The 21777-nt window shown below is 44.9% G+C and overlaps 2 protein-coding genes across 7 annotated transcripts in view; both read left to right on the top strand.

Annotated features, from left to right (window-relative positions):
- pde3a (phosphodiesterase 3A, cGMP-inhibited) overlaps positions 1-17472 on the top strand; it is a 73952-nt gene extending 56480 nt beyond the window's left edge. For all 5 annotated transcript variants that reach the window (XM_048267557.1, XM_048267556.1, XM_048267554.1 and 2 more), the window contains 13 exons: positions 4724-4881; positions 6453-6577; positions 6770-7007; positions 8858-8931; positions 9084-9265; positions 9375-9512; positions 9774-9885; positions 10310-10420; positions 11010-11209; positions 11671-11874; positions 12382-12543; positions 16406-16712; positions 16966-17472. In XM_048267557.1, coding sequence (XP_048123514.1) covers positions 4724-4881; positions 6453-6577; positions 6770-7007; positions 8858-8931; positions 9084-9265; positions 9375-9512; positions 9774-9885; positions 10310-10420; positions 11010-11209; positions 11671-11874; positions 12382-12543; positions 16406-16712; positions 16966-17312 — 2358 coding nt within the window. In that variant the 3' untranslated portion in view covers positions 17313-17472. The remainder of the gene's footprint in view (positions 1-4723; positions 4882-6452; positions 6578-6769; positions 7008-8857; positions 8932-9083; positions 9266-9374; positions 9513-9773; positions 9886-10309; positions 10421-11009; positions 11210-11670; positions 11875-12381; positions 12544-16405; positions 16713-16965) is intronic.
- Positions 17473-17500: 28 nt separating this feature from the next.
- slco1c1 (solute carrier organic anion transporter family, member 1C1) overlaps positions 17501-21777 on the top strand; it is a 31530-nt gene continuing 27253 nt past the window's right edge. For both annotated transcript variants that reach the window (XM_048267543.1, XM_048267542.1), the window contains exon 1: positions 17501-17748. The gene's annotated coding sequence lies outside the window, so the exon portion shown is untranslated. The remainder of the gene's footprint in view (positions 17749-21777) is intronic.

The raw sequence follows: 21777 nt of genomic DNA, 5'->3' as shown, positions 1-21777 counted from the left end.
ACGCACCCTAGCGGCGGCAAATTAATTTGCTCAGCCTGTATGTCTAGTATCAAACCATAGGGATTTCTATTGGCTGACGCCGTGGACATCATCCAATCACAGCGCTCTATTTTGTTAGAGAGTCTTAAGGCGGCTTAACAGGATAACGATAGTCCTGCGACGGTGAACAACAAGGAAGGTGGCTATGGCGAACGAAGAGCGGTTGTTTGAATCGGCGTTGGCGTCAACTTTGGAGGAGTTGGACTTTTTTTTTTTGAAAGTTGAGCAACACAATGCACTTAAGTCATTCCTTTCGAAGAAGGATATATTTGCCGTTTTGCCGACCGGATACGGATATGGTCGTAGTGCTGGCCTATTGCATGCCTAGGCAGTTTGAAAGACAATTCTCTGCCCGCCCCTTGGATTAAGCGAGGTGAATGGTTCGATTCCAGACTATACATTTCAATGATAGGATGGCCCGACAGGCTATCACATTTATTTACTGCACATCCTGTGGAAAAGCTGTGGCACATCCTGAATGGTTTCAATTAAAATACCCTTAATCTGCTTGCTGTGTCAAAAAATGTCATCCAGTGAAGTTCCTGGGTGTAGGTTCATCACAGGTCTACTTCAGTCAGCTGTTTGTCATCAATATGTTACTTCACTTCACTCTTAAAAACCATAGAATTGTATAGCCTCCAGAGTTATGAAGTTAGGAGGTATCCAGTCTCCTGGATATGTCTTCTGGGGGAAAAAATAAGAAAGTTGAATATTTCACCTATTTCTGTGTCCCTGTTAACAGATTAGACAAAAGGGATTTTCAAGGGTTGTTTTTTAGGTCCTCGGAATGACTCTTCTGAGAATAGTCCTCATTTTGTCAAGAATATCAGCATATGTGTATAGTTACAGTTATACTTACAAAGTGGAATTAGAGCACAGTTGTGGTTAATTGTCCTTCCCTTTCTCCTGCTGTGATGCATTTGCGATATGAAGATTGGGGAAAATGTTTTATGAATGATGCTCCTATTAATACTGCAGTACTCACTAATGAGATGCAGGTGTAAACAAACTTTGATCCGACCGAAAAGTAGTTCAAGGCAGTCTTCAAACATGCACGCAGGTACACCCAAACCCCCCCCACACACACACACACACACACACACACACACATACATACACAGGCACACACACACACAAACACACACACACACACACACACACACACACACACACACATACATACACAGGCACACACACACACACACACACACACACACACACACATACATACACAGGCGCACACACACACACACAAACACACACACACACACACACACACACACACACACACACACACACACACACACACACACATACATACACAGGCACACACACACACACACACACACACACACACACATACACACACACACACACACACACACACACACACACACAGGCACAGGCACAGGCACGGGCAGGGCTCTAATGTAGGGGACAATGACGCACATTTTCGCCGAGGCCTTTTAATGTTTTACCAGGGCAACACTTAAAAAATGCATGCCAGCACTTAAGGCGTAGCTTAGTCTGAATAAAGGGCCTGTGATGCTCAGTAGGATGGAGCCCTGCTGCTGGAACACTGCTGCGCTAGTGTTTCGCCCGCACCACCGGCCAGTTCCCCCCTACTCCCCCAGAGCTAGGAATGCCACTGCCCACTGTGAGACTACACTGTTCAAATTACACCTGTAACCACACTGGGACTGATATGCAGACAGAAGTTTAAGCAGAGGTCAAAGTGGTTTTCTAATTAGTTGTCTGTGTGATGTTAGCAAGGGGCTAGTGTGCGGTACCTGTCTGAAAGTTAGCCTGTGAGTAGTTTGGAGCAGCTCGAGCTCGTGCCAATAGCAGTGTGGGGGCTGCTTTTTTAAAGATCTTGGCTAAATAAAAGGTGATATTCTGGCCGTCTTGGTGAAGAAAAGTAGGCCACGGTCTGGTTTCTGAAGCCCTGAAGCCCTGTTTTATCTGTCATACCCACAGCTGTGTCAACACGGTGAATCGGAATGAAACGGCGTAAAAACGTTGCGAGAGATGTGGGGTTTCAGAGAGCCCTGTGTGTAATCATAACACAGTTTGCCCAGGGTTAGAAGCAGCACTTACACCCATACACCACACTGCTTTCCCTCACGTCTCTGTATCAGTGTAATAGAGGTTTTACCCTCTGGCTGGTGTCTGGCTCAGCGACGTTTCCACAACTACACATTGTGTGCCACAGAGGCTGATTTGAGGATTTCAGATTTCAAAATTTTTTTTTTTTTTGGTTTGAAATGCCAATGGCTCCTCTTTCCAACTTTCCTCTTTGCTTTTTTTCTTCTGTCTATCTCTCCTTTTTTTCCTACCACTCTTTCTTTTTTTTTTTTTTTTTTTTTGAGAGGTTCAACTAGACATAACACTTCTGAACTTCCTGCAAGAAGTGCGACTCCGGAACTGTGGAGCTCATGGCTGTTAGATTTCTCCCATTCTCCTGAGGGGGAGAGTGGTCTTTAAGTGCTGGAGGGGGAACCTGGTCTAGGTAAACACAGCAGGGAGAGCGACCTTTCCCTCTCTGGCTTTTCACTGAAAGCCTCGCTGTTAGAGCCCGTGGATGTTTTTGGAAGTAGTCTAATATGCTGAGCATGCTTGACACACAAGTCTTGTCACAGACTGCATACTGAAAATGTGAAGAATTTACTTCCCTCTTTGGGACATTTTATAGTTAAGATGGTTATAATTATCATGGCAAAAAAGCTGCCACTTTGTTTTCCTCACATCAGAAGAAAATTAGTCTTTTAAGTTAGTATTCCATGTTGTTCTCTTTTATAGGTCTCATGTCAGAACAAGTATAAAAATAATCATGTTAAACTGTTGTTCACTTTTCTTACAAAAAAGATGTCTTGGGAGACGACAAAATTGAGAGTGTGTGTGAGAGAGAAAGCATGCAGCATATTGTCCAAAGTCTACACAGCATTTTGACCACTGGCTCCGTCCTAAGGACGTATTTCCGAGCCGCTACTTGAGGGATGCAGATGGTCCTCCCTCTAGACGGGCAGCGCGGTGATCAGATCAGATCGGACTTCTCCTCCTCCCAGCATCCAGCGCCGGCTGGCTGATGAGCCTCCCCCACTCTGACAGCCTGTCTGCAGTGAACAAGGGAGACAGGGAGGAGAAAGAAAGAAGAGAGAGAGAGAGAGAGAGAGAGAGAACTCATGTTCAGGTCTACAGTATCAGACATTTGGAAGGGGCCCACGCCTCTCCTCCTTAAGCCCTCTTTAGGCTGGCAGTGTTTGAATTAGATTAATGCACGGCGGGGCCACATGCCGGGAGCAGCTCGTCGACGTGTGGAAGTGGGCTTTCAGGAGAGACTGGCGGAAGCTGCTGGTACAAGGCTGTGGATCCCTGGGTAAACATGGAAGTGTGCTCCACCACCCTCGGTGGCGGAAAGCAACAGCAAAGCAGGCAGGCAGGACCCTCCATCCATTTGTCCTTCGTTGGTGGGAGGAAGAGAAGGAGGGAGGGAGGGAGGGAGAGAAGGAGGGAGGGAGGGAGAGAGGGAAGAAGAGTGGAGATGTGGTGGTCCCAGCCTGCTGTGGGTGGGAGATGGATGAGAGTACAGGGTTTGCCTCTGAGGCCCTGAGCATGCCTGGGAGGAGGCCTGAAACATTCATGTGGCTGTCAGCGGAGTTTTAACCTCAGTCGTGGTCACTTCCTGAGGTGACCCAATGAAGGGAGAAAAATGACCACTTTAAAAATGACACAGAAGGACAAAAACAGATGTGAACCTCTTAGAGGAGATATCGTGATGTCTCAGGCCTATGAACGGAGAGTGGTGTGCTGGATCTTTCCAGCACCGTCCTGCTCGCTCCCTCGGGCTCGGAGGGGCGGTGTGGAGTGGGGTTGGAGGACAGAGGCAGACGGAGGACGTTCCATTCCTCCTGGGGGTCTCCATCTGCTCTGTCCCCATTTCCCAGTGCCAACGCAGGATTCCCTCCTGGAGAAGCATCAGGATCAGCTGCTCCCTGATGGTCTGCCCGGCAACACATTCCCTTTTAGCCCTTACATCACACCCCCCCTTCCCCCTCTTTCTCTCTCTCTCTTTCTCTCTCTCTTTCTCTATCTCCCTCTTGCACTTTCTCTCTTACTCTATCCCTCTCCTTATATAGCCATCACAGCACACAATATAGAAACTGAAAAACATTAATCTCATAAAAGGCTACAGCACAAAAATCAAACTACGGTAGTCACATACCAATAGCTTTTTGTATTTGGCTAAAGTTCATGATTTTAGCAGCATTAAGAGTCACACTTCATTGTCTTAAGTACCAATAGTCTGTATAATTGGTCCTATAAACAGACGGTAAAAGCATCTTTGTTGTTGTTGATGGCACAATTATGTAAAGTAACTAATGAATTAAGTATTTCATAAAATGAAAAATAAGAATAAATATTCTTTAATAATGACATTTTAATGTTACATACTTGCTTTTGGTTATGTATGATTCATTAAATCAGGTTCAGATTTTTCCATGCATTTGCTTACACAATATCTCTTCTTGCAAAAACAAGTCCATTTGTTACTTTTAATGTATTTCCAAATATACATCCTCAAAAAAAAAAAAAACTTTGAGTTCAATAAAGTTTAAGTGCTCTCTCAGCCATATGCTCTTCAGGATATTCATTTGGTCTGGACGGCTCTCTTCCTGTTTTGCAGCGACTAAGGCGGTCGCTGCCCCCAGGCCTGCTGCGGAGGATCTCGTCCACCTGGACCACCACCACCTCCGCCACGGGCCTGCCCACCATTGAGCCCGGCCCGGTGCGTCGCGACCGCAGCGCCAGCATCAAGCCCAGCCATGACGGCCCCATCAGCAGGTAAAGCTCGCCCCCTCCTGTGCACGGCAACACTCTTATCTGCTGCGAGTGAAATGAATCCAATGAATCCAATGAAATGATGCAGAGGGGGAGAGAGAGAGATGGGGGGTAAGGAAGTGTAAGGGTACTTCATGTGCTGATTGTAGATGATGTTACACACAGAAGGTGCCAAAACTTGAAGAAGCATTTAGATGGACTATTGTGTTATGGTCTGAGAAAGTAGAACGTTGGACCAGTCCAAAGTCAATAGGAAAAAAATGCGTCAGGCATCAAAGCAATAGCAGTCATTAGTAAAGTCTCTGTGAAATGAAAACCATTTCCAAAGTCCTCTTATTGCTTTTTCTGAGTGTGAAATCTGCCTTTCGTCTACATGAAATTAAAAGCTTTCAACAGGATTTAGTGGGAATGAGGAAACCAGATCGGTGGATACACGCCTGTGACCAGCGCCCCCAGTCAGAGGCTTTTCTCTTTGTAGCTGATCCACCCTCCCAAATCCCTCTGCACCGCGCGGCCCTGCGGAAAAGTGAAACCGGAAGCCTGCGGAGGGGAGCAAAAACAGGGAACAAAATGGATGGCCCCTTTAGGCATGAATGGAGATTACTTAAGGAAGAGCTAGTGTGAGGCGTTTGGTCAATTTTTGTTTGTCATTTCTCTCTCTTTCTAAAAGCTCCCCCCTTTTCACGAAGTGGCGCCAGATGAGTATCAGGTCTTCATGTTGGCCACGCTGTGCATGTGAACTCTCCTTCGCCTCCTATTTTGTGTCGCCATTTTTTAAAGTTTGATTATGTTTTTATTATTGCTGCCATCTTAGAAATGTTCAGCCCCCTAAACTAACCCCCCTCCCTTACTCTTTGTGTCTTTATACAATGGGGTCTGAGTTATGGACTTAGGCTGAAGTTCACCCATTAATCCCCCACTCACACACACGCTCATACACACAGACACACACACACACACGCAGACCCTCCCACCACCCCTCAGTCTCAGATGGCTATCTGGGGTCTGGAGACGAGGGCTTACGTCTGTTTCCTGGAGACGCTCAAAAAGTCAGGTCCTGTGTTTAGATTGCGGCCCGACCTAGTGTGTAAAGCTCTCTCTCTCTCTCTCTCTCTCTCTCTCTCTCTCTCTCTCTCTCTCTCTCTCACACACACACACACACACACACACACACACACACACACACACACACACACACACAGACATGCTGGATCACATAGGGATCTGCCAGTTGTTGCTACGAATTGGGCCTAGCCTTTAGAAGTCCCCCCGAATCAATCGGCTGGAAAGCCTTTAATGGATGTCTTTGGTTTGTTCGCGCAGCAGGAGGGATCCGAGCCTTGAGATTCTCCAGTTCACTTCGGAGTGGAGGGAAGGAGAGAGGGAAAAAAAGAGAAAATAGTATAAAAGAAAAGTTGTTGTGTAACATATAAATCCTACATTGGCCACTGTGCTTATGACCCTTTGCTGATATGTACCAGTGAGTCAGACCTCCATGTGTGTGTGTGTGTGTGTGTGTGTGTGTGTGTGTGTGTGTGTGTGTGTGTGTGTGTGTGTGTGTGTGTGTTTTGCAGTATGGTGAATAACGAGTCATGGAACAGCTCCGTCATGTTGACCATCTCTAAGAGCAGGTCCATGTCTGCCTCTTATGCTCCCTCAGCCTCCAATCATTTGTACAACAAGAGGCTAAACAGACCAGGTACATCCTGTGTGTGTGTGTGTGTGTGTGTGTGTGTGTGTGTGTGTGTGTGTGTGTGTTAGTGAGTAAAAGAATGAAAGGAAGAAAGAGGGAGATGGGTGAGAGAACGAGAGAGAAAGCAAAAATAGAACGAGAGAGAGACAGATAGAAGCACAATAAAAATCCAATAAAGTTCACCCCTTTCGTCGGCAGGTTACCCTCCCTCCAACATCTCGCCCCTGGCGTCTCCGTGCCACTCTCCCCCAGCGCAGGGCACCCCAGTGAGCAGCCCCACTGCCAAGACCCCGTCCATGGAGCTGCCCGAGTGTGCTGCTCCCCTGGGGGAGGTGGTCCCCAAGCGGGCCCCGCACCGAGCCTTAACACACAGCCAGAGTGCACCCAGCTCCACCACCCCAGCTTCACAATGGGGCCCACCGCCACTCTGTAGCAGGTAATACAACACACATACACTCTCTCTCTCTCTCTCTCTCTCTCTCTCTCTCTCTCCTGCTCGCTCTCTTTGACTTGTTCCTTTACTCCATCTCTCTTTCTCATTCTCTCTCTCTCTCCCCCTCTCTCTCACACACACACATACACACACACTCACATACAATCACACACACACACTTTCATCCAAACCTGCACTGTAGGTCAATATCCCAAATCCCCTGCTATGCACACCAATAGACAGACAGCTTATAAACAGACATTTATATGAACACACACATACTGTACATTTTCCTGCACACTTGCTACCACACAATTCAAGGAAACCCTGTGGATGAACTCTTCAAAACAGTATCTGGTTGGTGTGTGTGTGTTTGATGTTTGTGTGGGAGTGGATGGCTCAGAGATGCCAAAAGCTGAGTCAAACGTGTCGATTAGCAAATTAATGACACACACACACCGTGTAGAGATTAGTGGAATAGTGCTCCACGTCCCTGCACTGTAATTATCTCTCTGAGTGGGGTGCTGCTCCTAAGATAAACAACGTGGCGTCTCCTCTTGTTGTTTTGGAACGCAATTAAACTCGAACGGAGGAAGCATTGAGCCAATCAGCTACATGTGCATCTAGATGGAAGATACAGTGAGCGCAGTTAGTGGACAGTGTTCATTGTTGATATTGCTGGGCTATACAATTTGTTTGTGAAATATTTCTGTGTCCAGCACATGCTGTTTTGACCCCCAACAAGACAAAAAATATATATATCACATTGACTTTGAGTATTCAGACTAAATCCAGTATCTATATTCAGTATTCAGACCCTTTGCTCGATACTCAGCACCTTTTGTCCAGTCTGAGGTCCTGAAAGCTCTGGGGGGAGAGAGTGTAAGTTAAGCATCTCATCTCTGTGTCCAGAGAAAGGCCATGCTGCCTCATGCATTGTGGAGAGGTTAGAAGTGAACCTAGGCACACATCTTTCTCTCTGTCTGCAGTCTGGCTCTCTGTTCATCTGTTTATCTGTTTATCAGTGTTCCTCCGTCCTGACTCAAGTGCAACTCACTAATCATGAATGACTAACCTGTTATTAGACAGAAGTCTTACATATGAGGGTCAACAACGTTGTTAAATAAATACACCTTACTGCGTTCATCTCCGAAAACAGACCCTGCGTTATTTCCCCAAACATTCTCAGTTGCCTGGAGCCGCTGTGCTTTGCCGTGTTGTCTCTCTGTTCGCTTCTCTCTTTCCAGAGAACGTTCTCTCTCTCTCTCTCTCTCTCTCTCTCTCTCTCTCGCTCACTGAGCGTCCATGTGCGCGCTGGGGTGACAGGCAGGGGTCGCGCTGCCCTTGGCCATAATGAACACAGAGGCAGGGGAAGGGAAGGGTTTGATTGGGTCCTGTCTGCCTGGCTGATTCACGCTGGAGAGCTGAGTGAGATGGACGCTGGCACCAAGCCAGAGCGAGGACGGGGCCCTGGCCGCCCGCGTGCCCGCTAGAGGAGCGAGAGAGAGAGAGAGAGAGAATATCATCAAGCGTTAGTCACTCACAGAGGGCAAGCAGGGTGTCGCCAGTACGCAGTGGTAGAGCAGCACTGTCCCCCAGATTAAAAATACAAATGAATCATCCTTATATGTTCTAGACAGCACATCACATACGTACAACTAGATGAGTTTCTCTTTCTTTGATTCCAAACAACAAATGCAGACATTTTCGGACATGCTCTTACATAATGTATGTACCTTTTCCCACTGCATCAATATTGACTGATTGATTGGTTGATTGATATAAACAAATATATTGAAGATATATGAAAACAATACCAGTATATTGAAAATATTGTATTATATTTTTTGCAGCTGCGGGAGACCCTACAATAAACTTGCCCATGGAGAAGGCTCTATGGACCGAGGGGACAGGGTACCGCAGATAGGTAGGACTCGCTGTCCATCAGCCATATCCATTATCCACATCCAGTGTGTAGATATGATGCTGTGTGGAGTTGTTTGGACTGTGTACAGTAATGTACGGTAGCTTAATGCAGGTAATACACTGCGGTGATCGTTGCTGTTATTTGTCCTGTAGATGACCCAGTGCTGGCTTCATCTGACTATGACAGCACCTACGAGACCAACCACAGTGACAGCAGCGATTTTGCACAGAACGAAGACGATGGGGAAGGGCACCGAAAGCCGCCTGAAGCGCAGCAGGGGTGCAGGATGTACCCGGCCGAGAGCTTGGTCCTCCACCCCCTTCTTTCACCCGAGGTGGGTCAATTTCCTGGTACTTATTGTGCAAATAATGTAAGAATCCTGCAGTCTTTTTCCATTCTGTGTCTCGTCCACTTACTGGCCTTGTCTGGCTTGATGCGGTCAGGATAAGGCCATTCTGGCTCCGGAGCCGCTGGTCATGGAGGGCCTGGAGCCACTGATGAGCCAGATCAACAACTGGAACTTCCCCATCTTTAACCTGGTGGAGAGGACCAAAGGCAAGTGCGGCCGGATCCTCAGTCAGGTAAGAAGTTAGAAGTGGGCCTTTAGCGATGGAAGACTGGGTGTCTGCTTTGGAGCTGTACTGCCATCTGCTGGTTGAACTTGGTCATATCATGTTTACCTCAGACACACACATGCACAACATTAATGAAAGGAACCCTGTTTGCATTTGTTGACCTAAACATGAATTATATATATATGTGTGGAAATATATTATATCTATATTTATGATACCAATGTAAATATGTCTGAGATGCTAATTTAGATTTGGTGTGTGCCTCAGGTCACTTACAGGCTTTTTGAAGACACAGGTCTCTTTGAGACATTCAAGATTCCTGTCAGGGAATTCATGAATTATTTTCATGCTTTGGAGAATGGATACAGGGACATCCCATGTAAGTCTGCATGAGAAAACAGGGATTTGCTTTGATGTACCTGTGGTAGCAATAATGGCTCATGTAAATGCAAAGGAACTTATTTATTATTCACTTGTAGCTATTTCTATACAATTCCCCAAGTTGATTTTTGAACTATGATCACATTGGACGCATAATTTATTAAGTTACGTTCAAAGGATGGAGATTCACATGTACAACATCTAATGATAATAAGAGTAGTAGTATTTTCAGAAGAATGTAAATTGCTGAAGGCCCTTGCATGTCCAGCATAGCTAACATTAACTATGACCAAGCACAAGGTGGATCTATTGCTCTTCGACATGTTTACTCAACCACATTTCTGCTGTCACACTATGACACACAGCAGTGCTGCCCTCTAACAGAGACTCATGGTATTACACCCTCTCTTACCTTACTTCAGATCATAACAGAATTCATGCCACCGACGTGCTGCATGCAGTCTGGTACCTCACCACACAACCTGTGCCTGGCCTACCCAGTCTGGCCAATCAGGAAGGCTCAGTCAGTGATGGTGAGTCCAGGCTTGTTCATGTCCAGGGAGGACATTGGTACTTGTCAGTTTTATTCCAGATTGTTTGTGGACACACATTGGCCGTTAACGTTAACACTGCTATGAATATTTTCATATTGTAATGTAATCACCTATACTGAATAATCCTATCTATTTAGTCATAAATAAATTAATAAGTCCTGGTGGATTTTCTTTGCTGGTTTATTTTTTAGTGAACGACGCGTTTCGCCAATGCTTCATCAGGTTCAGCTAGAAGTCACAGAGTAGGCTACTGTCGATAGGGAGTGCTGGCCATTAGCTGCAGGTACTCCAGTTTGGTAGCACCGATTTTGGTCGTTTTTATCCTGTCGACAGTACTCGGCGACGTCTAGCGATCAAGATCCATGTAAAAATCGGATTTCTCCTTTCATTTTGTGAACCGACCAAGAATGCAGAACTCTATACAACTCCGTACATACTTGTACATGTTACAGGAACCTGTTATTAAGCACATACAAAGACCACATTAGAAACTCTGAAATTGCATTTCAACTGCACGTTACTGTCATTCTTTACATTACTTTGCCTTCCTGTATAATTTCATCTCCAGACGCAGACAGTAGCATCACCCACAGTTGCCTGGGCTTCCTCGTGTCCAAGACAAACCTGGTGGCGGAGCAGGGCTACGGCTCCCTATCGGGCCTCATCCCGGCCCTGGAGCTCATGGCTCTCTACGTGGCAGCGGCCATGCATGACTACGACCACCCAGGCAGGACCAACGCCTTCCTTGTGGCCACCAGTGCTCCACAGGTACACTCTGACCAAAGATCACTCCCACCAAAGATCACTGTCACAGAAATGACAACATCCCTGGGAATATCATTAAGGCACCAACCATACCTTCATTATACAAACTAAACTCCAAGCAGAGCTTAGGTGCATCAGCAGCACCATATGATGGTGTATGTTTCCCATGCTTCTTTCTGTATCAAGCAATTTCTATACCTCTCACTTTTATTTCCTTTTCTTTCAGTGTTGACACCCTTTATTCCTGTTTATTTTTCCTAACAATGCTGTATTTTCTCTCCCGTGTTTTTTTTCACCCTTGACATTTCCTCTACTTTATGTGTGTTTCTTTGTTTCCTGCTATAATCTTTCCCCATCATATACTCCCTCTGAAACTTGTATTTGTTCTCTCTTTGTAGCTGTTTGTTTTTTTCTTGTTGTATTCATTTGTTCTTTCCTCACTCTCTGTTTGATGCCATCCGCAGGCAGTGCTCTACAATGACCGCTCTGTTCTGGAGAACCATCACGCCGCGGCCGCCTGGAACCTCTTCATGTCACGGCCGGAGTACAACTTCCTGGCCAACCTGCAGCATGTGGAGTTCAAGCGATTTCGCTTCCTGGTCATTGAAGCCATCCTCGCCACGGACCTGAAAAAGCACTTTGACTTCCTGGCAGAATTCAATGCCAAGGTAACCAGTCATTGACAATATGGTGCAGAGTAGAGTATACCAGGGCTCCAGACATTGGTTGCACTGGTGCACCTACCTTTGTCCTCTAGCTGCACTGGCACATCATTTAGGCACACCCAACATTTTTCACAGCATCGCAATTATAGGTCAGAGGTCAAGGTCAGATCTACCAGAGGCAAAGTAGGGACAGCTCTTCGATGAACTGGTGTGTTTCTAGGATTCTGAGGGTGCATCAAATTAATATAGAGTGCTTTTATCATGACACAACAAAATAAATATTTCTAATATCCACGAAATGTTGGTGGAATCATTTATTCAATGACCTTTTCTATTTAGTGAAGCAATTTACAGTACCCATTTGTGAATTATACATTCAATACATCCCATTTATGAATTATACATTCAATATGCAAACATATCACTGTTGATGACAACATATTCTCCTAGTTAGATTTACTCTAGGTGCTCAGCTATCTCTGTCTCACACTGTATATCTGTCTCTCTCAGGTCGGTGATGATGGGTGTTCGGGAATCGACTGGTCTAACGAGAATGACCGGCTCTTGGTATGCCAGATGTGCATCAAGTTGGCCGACATCAACGGGCCACTCAAATGCAAAGACCTGCACCTCCAGTGGACTGAGGGCATTGTGAACGAATTTTACGAGCAGGTTCGTGTCAAACTTCTTCACGTGCTGTGCTGCTGTGACTAACTCGTATTTAAGTATTGCATCATTATATTGCACACCAGAAATAGTCGCAGTACTCCTGAATAGTCATAGTGACAGTCAGTTTAAAATCACCTGGGGTTGACCAAAGTGCTTCACAAAGGGAAATAATACAAATAATAATTATAGTAATAACAGAAGTAATAAATCAATAAAATGTACAAAAATTTAATTAAGCACAAAATCAAAACAGCAGAAACAAAAATGAAACAAACAAAATACATATAAATATACTCAGAGTGATATGGTTCAATGTTTTTTTAGATTTGGTTAGCAGGAATGTGGTTGGATTTTGCACCATCTGAAGGTGAGACAGAGTGGACTGACTTACACCAAAATACAGAGCATTGCAATAATCAAAGCGAGATAAAATAAAAGCCTGGATGAATATCTCAAAGTCTTTGAAAGAAAATATTGGTTTGGCTTTTTGTTTAAAATTGTAAGGTGGTAAAATTATGACTTGATAGCTTAATATCAAAGTCAAATAAAATGCCAAGATTTTTCATGTAAGATTTGCCATAGCTTGCAAGTGGCCCAAGTTCGTATACTACACTATTTAAAACTTCTTGTGAACCAAAAATGAACATTTCAGTCGAACAATGGATTCAATGCGCCAGACTGAAGCACCAGGTTTCAGTTGGAGGTACTGCTGTGTGTCGTCAGCATAGCAGTGATAGCAGGATAAATAGTGCTTTTTCAGAATATAACTAAGTGGTAACATATAGAGTAAAAAATAAAGTACAGCTAAGGAACCATCCCTGTGGAACACAATTATGATAGGAGAGTAGGGGAAATGATGAACCATTAAAATAAACTGAAAAAGTTCTTCTCTCTAGGAAGGAGGAGAACCACTTGTGAGCAGTGCCCAAGATGGCCACTCAGAGCTCTAGGCTCTCTAAAAGAATGCGGTGGTCTACAGTTTCAAAGTCAGCACTAGCATCTACATTAATAGATACCAGCAAGTCATTAGCGACTTTATTTAGAGCAGACTAAGTGTGATGCTTTGTCAATCCAGACTTGTCAATCCAGTTTCATTTTTGGTGAGAGGGGACATGTTGCTGGAAGACGACCTTTTCAGGAATCTTGGAAAGACATGGCACTTTGAAATGCGTCTAGTTATTCAGATCAGTGTTGTTAAGCTCAGGTTTTTTGAGGAGAGGGTGCACTGTTTAAACAAAGCTGGCACTTGGCCAGAAATAAGAAATGTGTTAATAATTCAAAGGATGGAAGGGCCAACGCCTCCTCTTTCACCACCCAGGGAGGAATATGGTTAAGTGAATATGAGGATATGAGGGTTTCAAATCCAATACAGTTCTTCTTAAGGGGATAGGGAGATGGTTTCAAAGTTAAACAATGTGACATTGGTGCAACAAGATGCATTGGATTGGAAGAGTTTCTAATCTAGACAAACAGGGGCACAACAGGAAGACTCGAATATTAAAAGTCTCGTTTACTGAGAAATGAAGAAAACTATCACTCAGCTCAGTGAGGGTATGACAGTGCTCTCGGTGTCATTTGGGCTGAGTAAGGTGCTTAATATTTTGGAGAGAACCCTGAGTGGCTATGATTTACCATCAGATCTGTGAAATATCTCTTTCTAGTGGTACCACCTCCTCAAACACAGTTAGGGAATGTTTTAAACATGTTGGAATGTTGTTTTCCTCTGGCTATTCTGGTGGTGCCATCAAACATGATTTAGCTTTAGGTTGCATGTACTGTATTTAGCGGGGGGCTACAGAGTCAAAGATACCAGAAAATTGGCAGAAGGAATGAAAGACATTCACTAGCTTGTCTGAGGTGGAGTCATAGGAAGATGTAGGCTGACTACACTGTGGCCCACTGGACAGTGACAGTGTGCCCAGACCAGGGACGGACTGGGACTAAAAAAGGCACCCCAGCTGTCTATCATGACTGTCTCATAGTACTATGCCAGTCAAGGTCATGTTCATGTTCATGAAAAAGTTAGTTTATTTCAATCTGTCACTGCTATTTATGTGGACATGTGCGTTCATTAATCAGTTTAGTTGTTCAGCTGTTGGTTGATAAATAAAACACTGAAGTGCACTTTTGTTTTGAGGCAGTCAGATTGACCCTTATGTCTGCGTTAATGCACGGATCTCGTCATGCAGTGGCAGACTCAGACGGTCCAGTCATGGGTTGGCAGATGATTAGGTAGACAACTTCTTCTAAAGTTCACTTCAAGGCTTCAGATCTTTGTTTGAAAAATGGGTCTCTGGAGAGGTAAGCAATGTTTCCAGGCATAAACAGCGGCCAAAACCTAGCCTAAATATAGCAAATTAAAACAACTCACAGCATATAACTATTAACCTCAACTATACTTCTAAATATGGAAACCAGGTGAATATTTGTAATAAATAGTAGTTAAAACCAAAACTGGAAAAAAAAAACATGCCCTGTTACTAGGCAACTGAGTGGCTGAGACGGCACCATGATGACGCAATACAGTTGCCCAGCAACAGTTACTGCGTCTCAGTATCGGGGCTTTGAATTGGTTCAATGTAGAGTGGTTAAGAGCATGGCAACCTGGTGAAGATTTAATCATATGCCAGTGCCAAGCAGCCAACCATTATCACAGTCAAAGTTAAAGCTAAAGAGAAAGGATTAACTGAAAAGAGAAGTGCATTGCATTAGTAAATGTAGTTACTGAATTTTGCACTGACCAAGCAATCTCATCATCATTACAGGAAACAGTTAGAGTTAATGTTCTTCAGAAAAACATCACAGTTACTCTAAACCCAAGTATTTTTAAATATTTAGTCAAACATTGTACCCTGATAAAATGGCAAAGTAAAGTTGTAAGAATAATATGTAAAGAAGTAAGCTTTTTTTTTGTATGTCAACCTTCAGAAGAGGAAGGTCAAGTTTTGAAGCTTTGTTTATTCTGCACTAACAATGGCTTAAGGCTTGGCCAGAATGAGATGCATGGGAGAGAAACAGCTCATCCTTGGAGAGCGCTGCTAGTGTGAACTGTGAAAAAAGATGCAAGTGACCCAGTTGTGTCAGGTCGCAGCAGACTAGCAGCCCTATAGATGCAGATCACATGACTGTCAGGCTCTCTTTCAAAACAAAACCCATTCAAAGGAGGAGTAAAATCATCCTGTTCAAGAGGCGAGGCAGCCTCCTTTCGCCCCTCTCTTTTTTTCCATCTCTCTCTCTCTCTCTGGCCTCATTTTTCCGCGATGATTTGATCAGACTGGCACTTCAGAGCATCACCTGCCCGCACAGACTGCACACATATGTTGTAGGCTACACATGACAGCTAGTGCATGGTTGCCATGGCAACAGGAGACCTTGTCAGCTGTGGTCCACTTACAGCATCATAAAGCAATTGTGCTCAGTTAGAAAACGCATCATTCTACCTTCTTGATAAGACAGATTGCATTTGATAAAAAGCCGCTTCCTTGGGGAAGAAAAGCAATTTGCGTCATTTTCTTTAACCTGGATGCTTTTATCTCACGCTTTCAAAGTGCAACCAGTATCAGATCACCCTGCACTTTTTACCCCATCTAGCTTTAAGCTGACAGGGATGAAATCATGTTATTCTATGTTTCATGTTATTCTTTTATTCAAGCGAAGTCTTTAATCTCCTAGTACAACGTAATACTAGAGAATTCCAACTCTGAAATCTCGGAAACCCTCATTGAGATCTCTTGCACCAAGACCCTCTGATAACACTACATACCCCTCTTAAAATGCATCTAAATCTGGGTAGATAGATCTATAATTGATGTTTGGGAGTGTATATCGATGATGTTGTTGTACATTGCGTCCAATTGCGTTGCAGGGGGATGAGGAATCCAGCCTGGGCCTTCCCATCAGCCCTTTCATGGACCGCTCGGCACCACAGCTGGCTAAGCTCCAGGAATCCTTCATCACACACATCGTGGGTCCGCTGTGCAGCTCCTACGACTCGGCCGCCCTCATGCCTGGCCACTGGGTGGAGCCGGGGGAGGGCGCAGCCAAGGAGGAGGGTGGTGAGGAGAGGGAAGGAGAGGGGGTGGTGCCGGGTGGAGTGGAGTCAGACGAGGAGGAAGATGAGGAAGATGAAGATACGGCGGAGGAAGATGCATCCACCAGCTCAGAGCAATCTCGTAAGATGTTACTTGTTTTACCCTGTAACGATACGCTGAAAAGCATAAGGAGAAAAAAATGTGGTTACCATAATTACTGGACAGTTATCCCAACTGTACCTTATTTGCTTCGTCTTCAACTTTAACTTCAAACAAGAGTTGCAAGTTTAGTAAAAACAGTACTCGAAGCATTAAACAAGATCACTTTCATGTTCTGATTGTGATTTACTTAGTGTTTTATTTCACCATGCTTGTTTCCGTGTCTTTTTCACAGAGAAGCGAGGACCAAAGAAGCGACGGAAGGTTTTCTGCCAGATCACCCAGCACCTGCTGGAGAACCATGAGATGTGGAAGAAGGTGATCGCTGAGGACGCCCAGACCGAGGCCGAGGAGTCGGCGCTGGGCAACGAGCCCATCCTCTCCATCCATGAGGAAGAGGAGGAGCCCGGGAGCAAAGAGGAGGACGTAGAGGAGTCGGGGGAGGAGGAGCAGGAGGAGGGCACGGAGGGGGAGGAGGCAGAGTCTCTGGAGGACGAGACGCCCGCGTCGCCTGAGACTGCAGATGACCAGGCGGTGGAGGTGGAGGAGGAGGAGGAGGAGGAGGAAGAAAACCCTGAGTGATGGAGGGACTGCGTCGGGTTACAGACAAGAATGAAGAAAAGAGAGAGAGAGAGAGAGAGAGAGAGAAAAGAAACTGTCAGAGGAACACTTTCTAATTTCCCAAACAAAGAGTCCTGACATATGGTTGCCAGCACATCACTTAGACACAACACTGTAGACACTCGGGGGTGGGGTCGGGGGTATGTGCCTAAAGTGGATAAGGTCTGAGAGAGACAGGCTTGAGAGCTTTCAGTAGTGTGTGTGTGTGTGTGTGTGTGTGTGTGTGTGTGTGTGTGTGTGTGTGTGTGTGTGTGTGTGTGTGTGTGTGAGTGAGTATGTGGGTGAGAAGGACGAGTGCAATGTGTGAAGAAGCGGTAAAGTGTTTCTTCTGGTCAAGAGGGTCGGACTACACGGTGTCCGTGGCACACCTGTCGAGGGGGTGACGAGCTCTTTGGAAGTAAGGGAATTTTCCTTTTCTAAAGAAAAAAAAACATTTGATTCAGTTTTGATCAGGCTCTGTGCTCTTGAGAGCTGGGTTTAGAGTGCCCAGACCTCCACAACATGAGCTCTGCTTGGTGTCAGCATGTGTATACAAAAGCAGGGACTTATTGGCTAGCCTGTTATCTACTACTTTTGAAAGTTGATTTAATAAGTGCATGAGTGAATTCCTTTGAGTGTGTGTGTGTGTGTGCGTGCGTGTGTGCAGTGAGATATCCATTGCCATTGGAGTTTTGTCTATTCCGAGGGGTGACCTTCAACTGTGGTGTCAACCAGTGTTTGTACAATGCTTACTCGAGAATAACATGCCTCCATTCACTTGCATTCCAACAAGGGAGAGAAGTAGCAGAATTTTAATACCCTACAGCTCTCAAAAGACTTATTTCACAAGGGAGAGAATAGCATACATGTACACACACACACACACACACACACACACACACACTTGCATGAGATTTTTTTTGCATCACATGCCCCCCTTTCCTCCTGATGCTTTTGTCTCTGGAAGTCACACAAAGCCAGTCAGTGCCATGGCTCCAAAATGCCACAGCTTCATACATTTGTATGTGGGCCATCAACCAAAGTCTTTCTTGGCAACTACTTTGCTTTTTCCTTATATTCTTTGTCTATTTCTTTCATGTGCACAAGACCCTGTGAAAGTAGACAGACATGGTCCAAATAGGACTTTTGAGTCCTATTTTTGTGTAGCCTGTTAAATGTTTTTTTGTGTGGTTTGATGCTCCAGTTGTTGCCCACAGTTGTTTTATTGTATGGCCAATATAGGATCTTTTCTAAGTACAATGGGTGTTGGAGACATTCTAGCATTCCCCTTCATTGTTGAGACCATCAGTGTAGTTATCTGAAATGTGACTCCATGCACTCCTGATGCTATGCAGACGATGGAGGTGCATAAAAATGAATTAATTGCACATAGTTTTTTTTCACCCAAAACATTCATTTTAAAATGGTTTCAAGCTTGCCTATCCTCAAGGAAGCCACCTTAGGCTAAAGCGTCACATGTAGGTCATCACAAATGCAGCTCGCACTATATTCTCTACACTACAGTGTGTACAGTGTCACTGTATTGAAGCTGTTAAACCTGCTGTTGCTGGGTTAGCAACTCATGCGCATGTACAATTTTAAAGAAAGCCCCATGTAGTTGTGTCTAGCAGTGTCCTTTAAAGCTGAAAGCCCACCCCTAGTACCCCCCTACCCCACAAAATCCCAGTATTCCAGCCCTTGCTTTCATCCCAAAGCCATGAAAGTCATGCAGAAGGAAAAAGGCACGGAGCGTCGTCCACATTGCTAAGTCGTCCTGGTGCTCAGCCCGAAGGGTGGGGTGGGGGTGGGGCTCCCATGACAGAGCTGATGATATGGAGTGCCTGGACTGCACCGCCCGCCCATCCGTACGTCCACGTGAGTGGACCCGTGGCGTCCGTTCGCCCGCCCCCCCCCCCCCCATCCTTTGATGTACGAACAAGGCAGATTGGCCGTGATGGCCGAGCGGATCGAGGACAGCAGCACTCAGATGAAACACTCTCCTCAGGCCTCATCACACTACTCCGCTGCTGTTGGGCCTCCACCAGAACGGTGCACTTTGATGGGGGAGCCAATTAGAGTGTGGGGGGTGACGAAGCTGCAGCAGCACACTCCGTTTCTGGCATGCCTCCTCCAGCCTCCCCTTTGAAATTGAAAACAGCTCAGTGTACTTTGCTAATATCATTAGTAAGGAAAAAACAAGGAAGGCCAGGGATTGACCGTTAAAGCAATACTCTGCATCCTATCCTAGCCTAAATCGTTTAGTTTGCACTTTCAGGGGTTTTTTAAGTGTTAAAAGGGACAATTCTTTTTTTAAATTTTATTTGAAATTATTGTTTGGGAACTGAACAAGCGCAACATCAGTGTGTGTGTGTGTGTGTGTGTGTGTGTGTTAGTCAAATATTACTTCAGTGGAGATTTTTAAACCCACCCTAACTATGTGGTGTCTGTCCTTCTCACTCTTCATCACATTTTGCTGTTTTTAACTTTTCCCTCATTGCTGCTTGCCAATCTTATTGTCGCTTGTGTAGCTTTGTGGCTGGCTGTAGGAGGGCATTTAACATGGGGATGCATGCAACACAGTTCCTCCCTATTAAGATAGAGAAAAAGCCAAAACTCCTTTTTCCAGAACAATTTTAATGCTGTTAACTGCCATTCTCTTTGGCTACAGTACGATAGTCCAAAAAAATTAGGTCCTATATCCTTTCCTTGCCATTCTTACTTGACCTCAGTGAAACGCATGAGGTCGTGAAGAGGAATTCGTGAGACGTTAGGAAAAGACAACCGTGGTGCTAAGAGAATCAAACGACATATACAGTGTGATGTATAATCATACTAAGGTAGATTTCATTCGCATAGGGTCACACTGATCGTTTGTTGTTGCTGCCACAAGGAATTGTGGGACAGATGTATCTCCTCTCCTCTCAGGTGAACCCATGCTAAAGAGTTTCAAACAGAAGCATTGATTCACCTTTCCTAAGCATTTAGAGCATTCGACCAGCTGATCGTGGTTGCCACGAAGATACATTCATTTAACTCAGTTAGGAACCTATCCAAGCAAAAACGACTATCTGACTGTAGCCTCTGTTTCCCTGGCAGTGACATTAAGGAGCCTCATTATATGTGACATGCATGATGTTTACAGACCCAGACACACAGTTTAAGACATGGAAACACCCTGATCTTTTGGGAAGAGGACAAAAGCAGGGACACACTGCACATAGAGACTGCAATTAGATGTACGGTATGAATAGTGTTCATAGTTCTGTGAAGTGAAGTTTCAAAAGACAAAGCATCTTGATTTCTGGCTTTATTGTGCCAAGTTCTTGAGCAGTAGTCAACTGGTAGGCCCGACTGAGACATCACATACTTGGTACAAGGATTAAGAAGATGAGAAACTGTAGGCCTATGGGAATTCATGTTGGTACAGGTCAGTGGTTTGTGGCCTTCAGTGAGTTGTCACATTTCATATCTGCGTGTTCTATCTCAGGCAACCATTGATACATGTGCAAACATCACTGAAGAAATGAGAAGGCCATGTTTGTGTTTGTATTGTTTCATCTTTCTGTAAAATCCACTACAGGCAGGAAAAAATCTATATATACTGTATTGTTTCAAGAAAGAGAATTATTAAGTTTCCCTCACACAGTAAGTACACGGAAGGCCCATCGGCTTTATTGATGCATCTGAGTATGGTATAGTTATTGAGAGCAGTCATTTGAACATAGTGGGCCCTCTTCTCTTCTGAAGTGCAAAGTCTTCTGTCCACTGGGAAGCCATCAATGACACCTCCACTTGCCTACATGGGCGGCAGTGACTTTGGAAACGGCCTGTTGCGCTTCGATGCGCAAGGACAACTCTTTGATGCACACGCCACAGGAACGTGCCGCTCTTGTTGCGGCCTTCTTTGATATCCACCGAGCCTCCGCACTTAAAACACCCTCCTCCACCAACCCCCATCATCAAAGACAACAAGGCCCGTGGTATTACTCTATTACTTAATTTCCAGAGGCGTTTCCCCACCCTCTCCTCTGGACTGACCAATCAGAACCCTATCCTTCAAAGAGACTTACATGGAAAAAAAACTGTGGATCTACCCAGGGATTAACACTTTGAACTGCTTGATTAGCGATATGGTTGTGTGTTTCATGTGTTTCTTTTTTATTATTATTCTTTAAAGCATCCGTGCGAATATGCCACAGTGTGACGAGACCATACTACAGCCCTCTACAGAGTGCCTCAGAAAAAAAAAAAATCCTCCAAAACTGTTTGGCCTTGATCTTCATTTAACCTTTTTATTTAGTCTGTACTTTTGCCTTTTGCTCGTTTCATAAAGGGATACACACAAGAGAAGGATGAGATGGGACTCGTTTAGCTTTCGTTGGTGTATCTGCAGACATTCACGCTGGTTTCTCATCCTTTGTCTGTTTATGGGTATGGGTATACGACG

The sequence above is a fragment of the Alosa alosa genome, chromosome 17 (genome assembly GCF_017589495.1).
Source record: "Alosa alosa isolate M-15738 ecotype Scorff River chromosome 17, AALO_Geno_1.1, whole genome shotgun sequence".
NCBI lineage: Eukaryota > Metazoa > Chordata > Actinopteri > Clupeiformes > Clupeidae > Alosa > Alosa alosa.
Note: the sequence above shows the minus strand (reverse complement) of the source record. Positions and strands in the feature narration are given on the sequence as shown.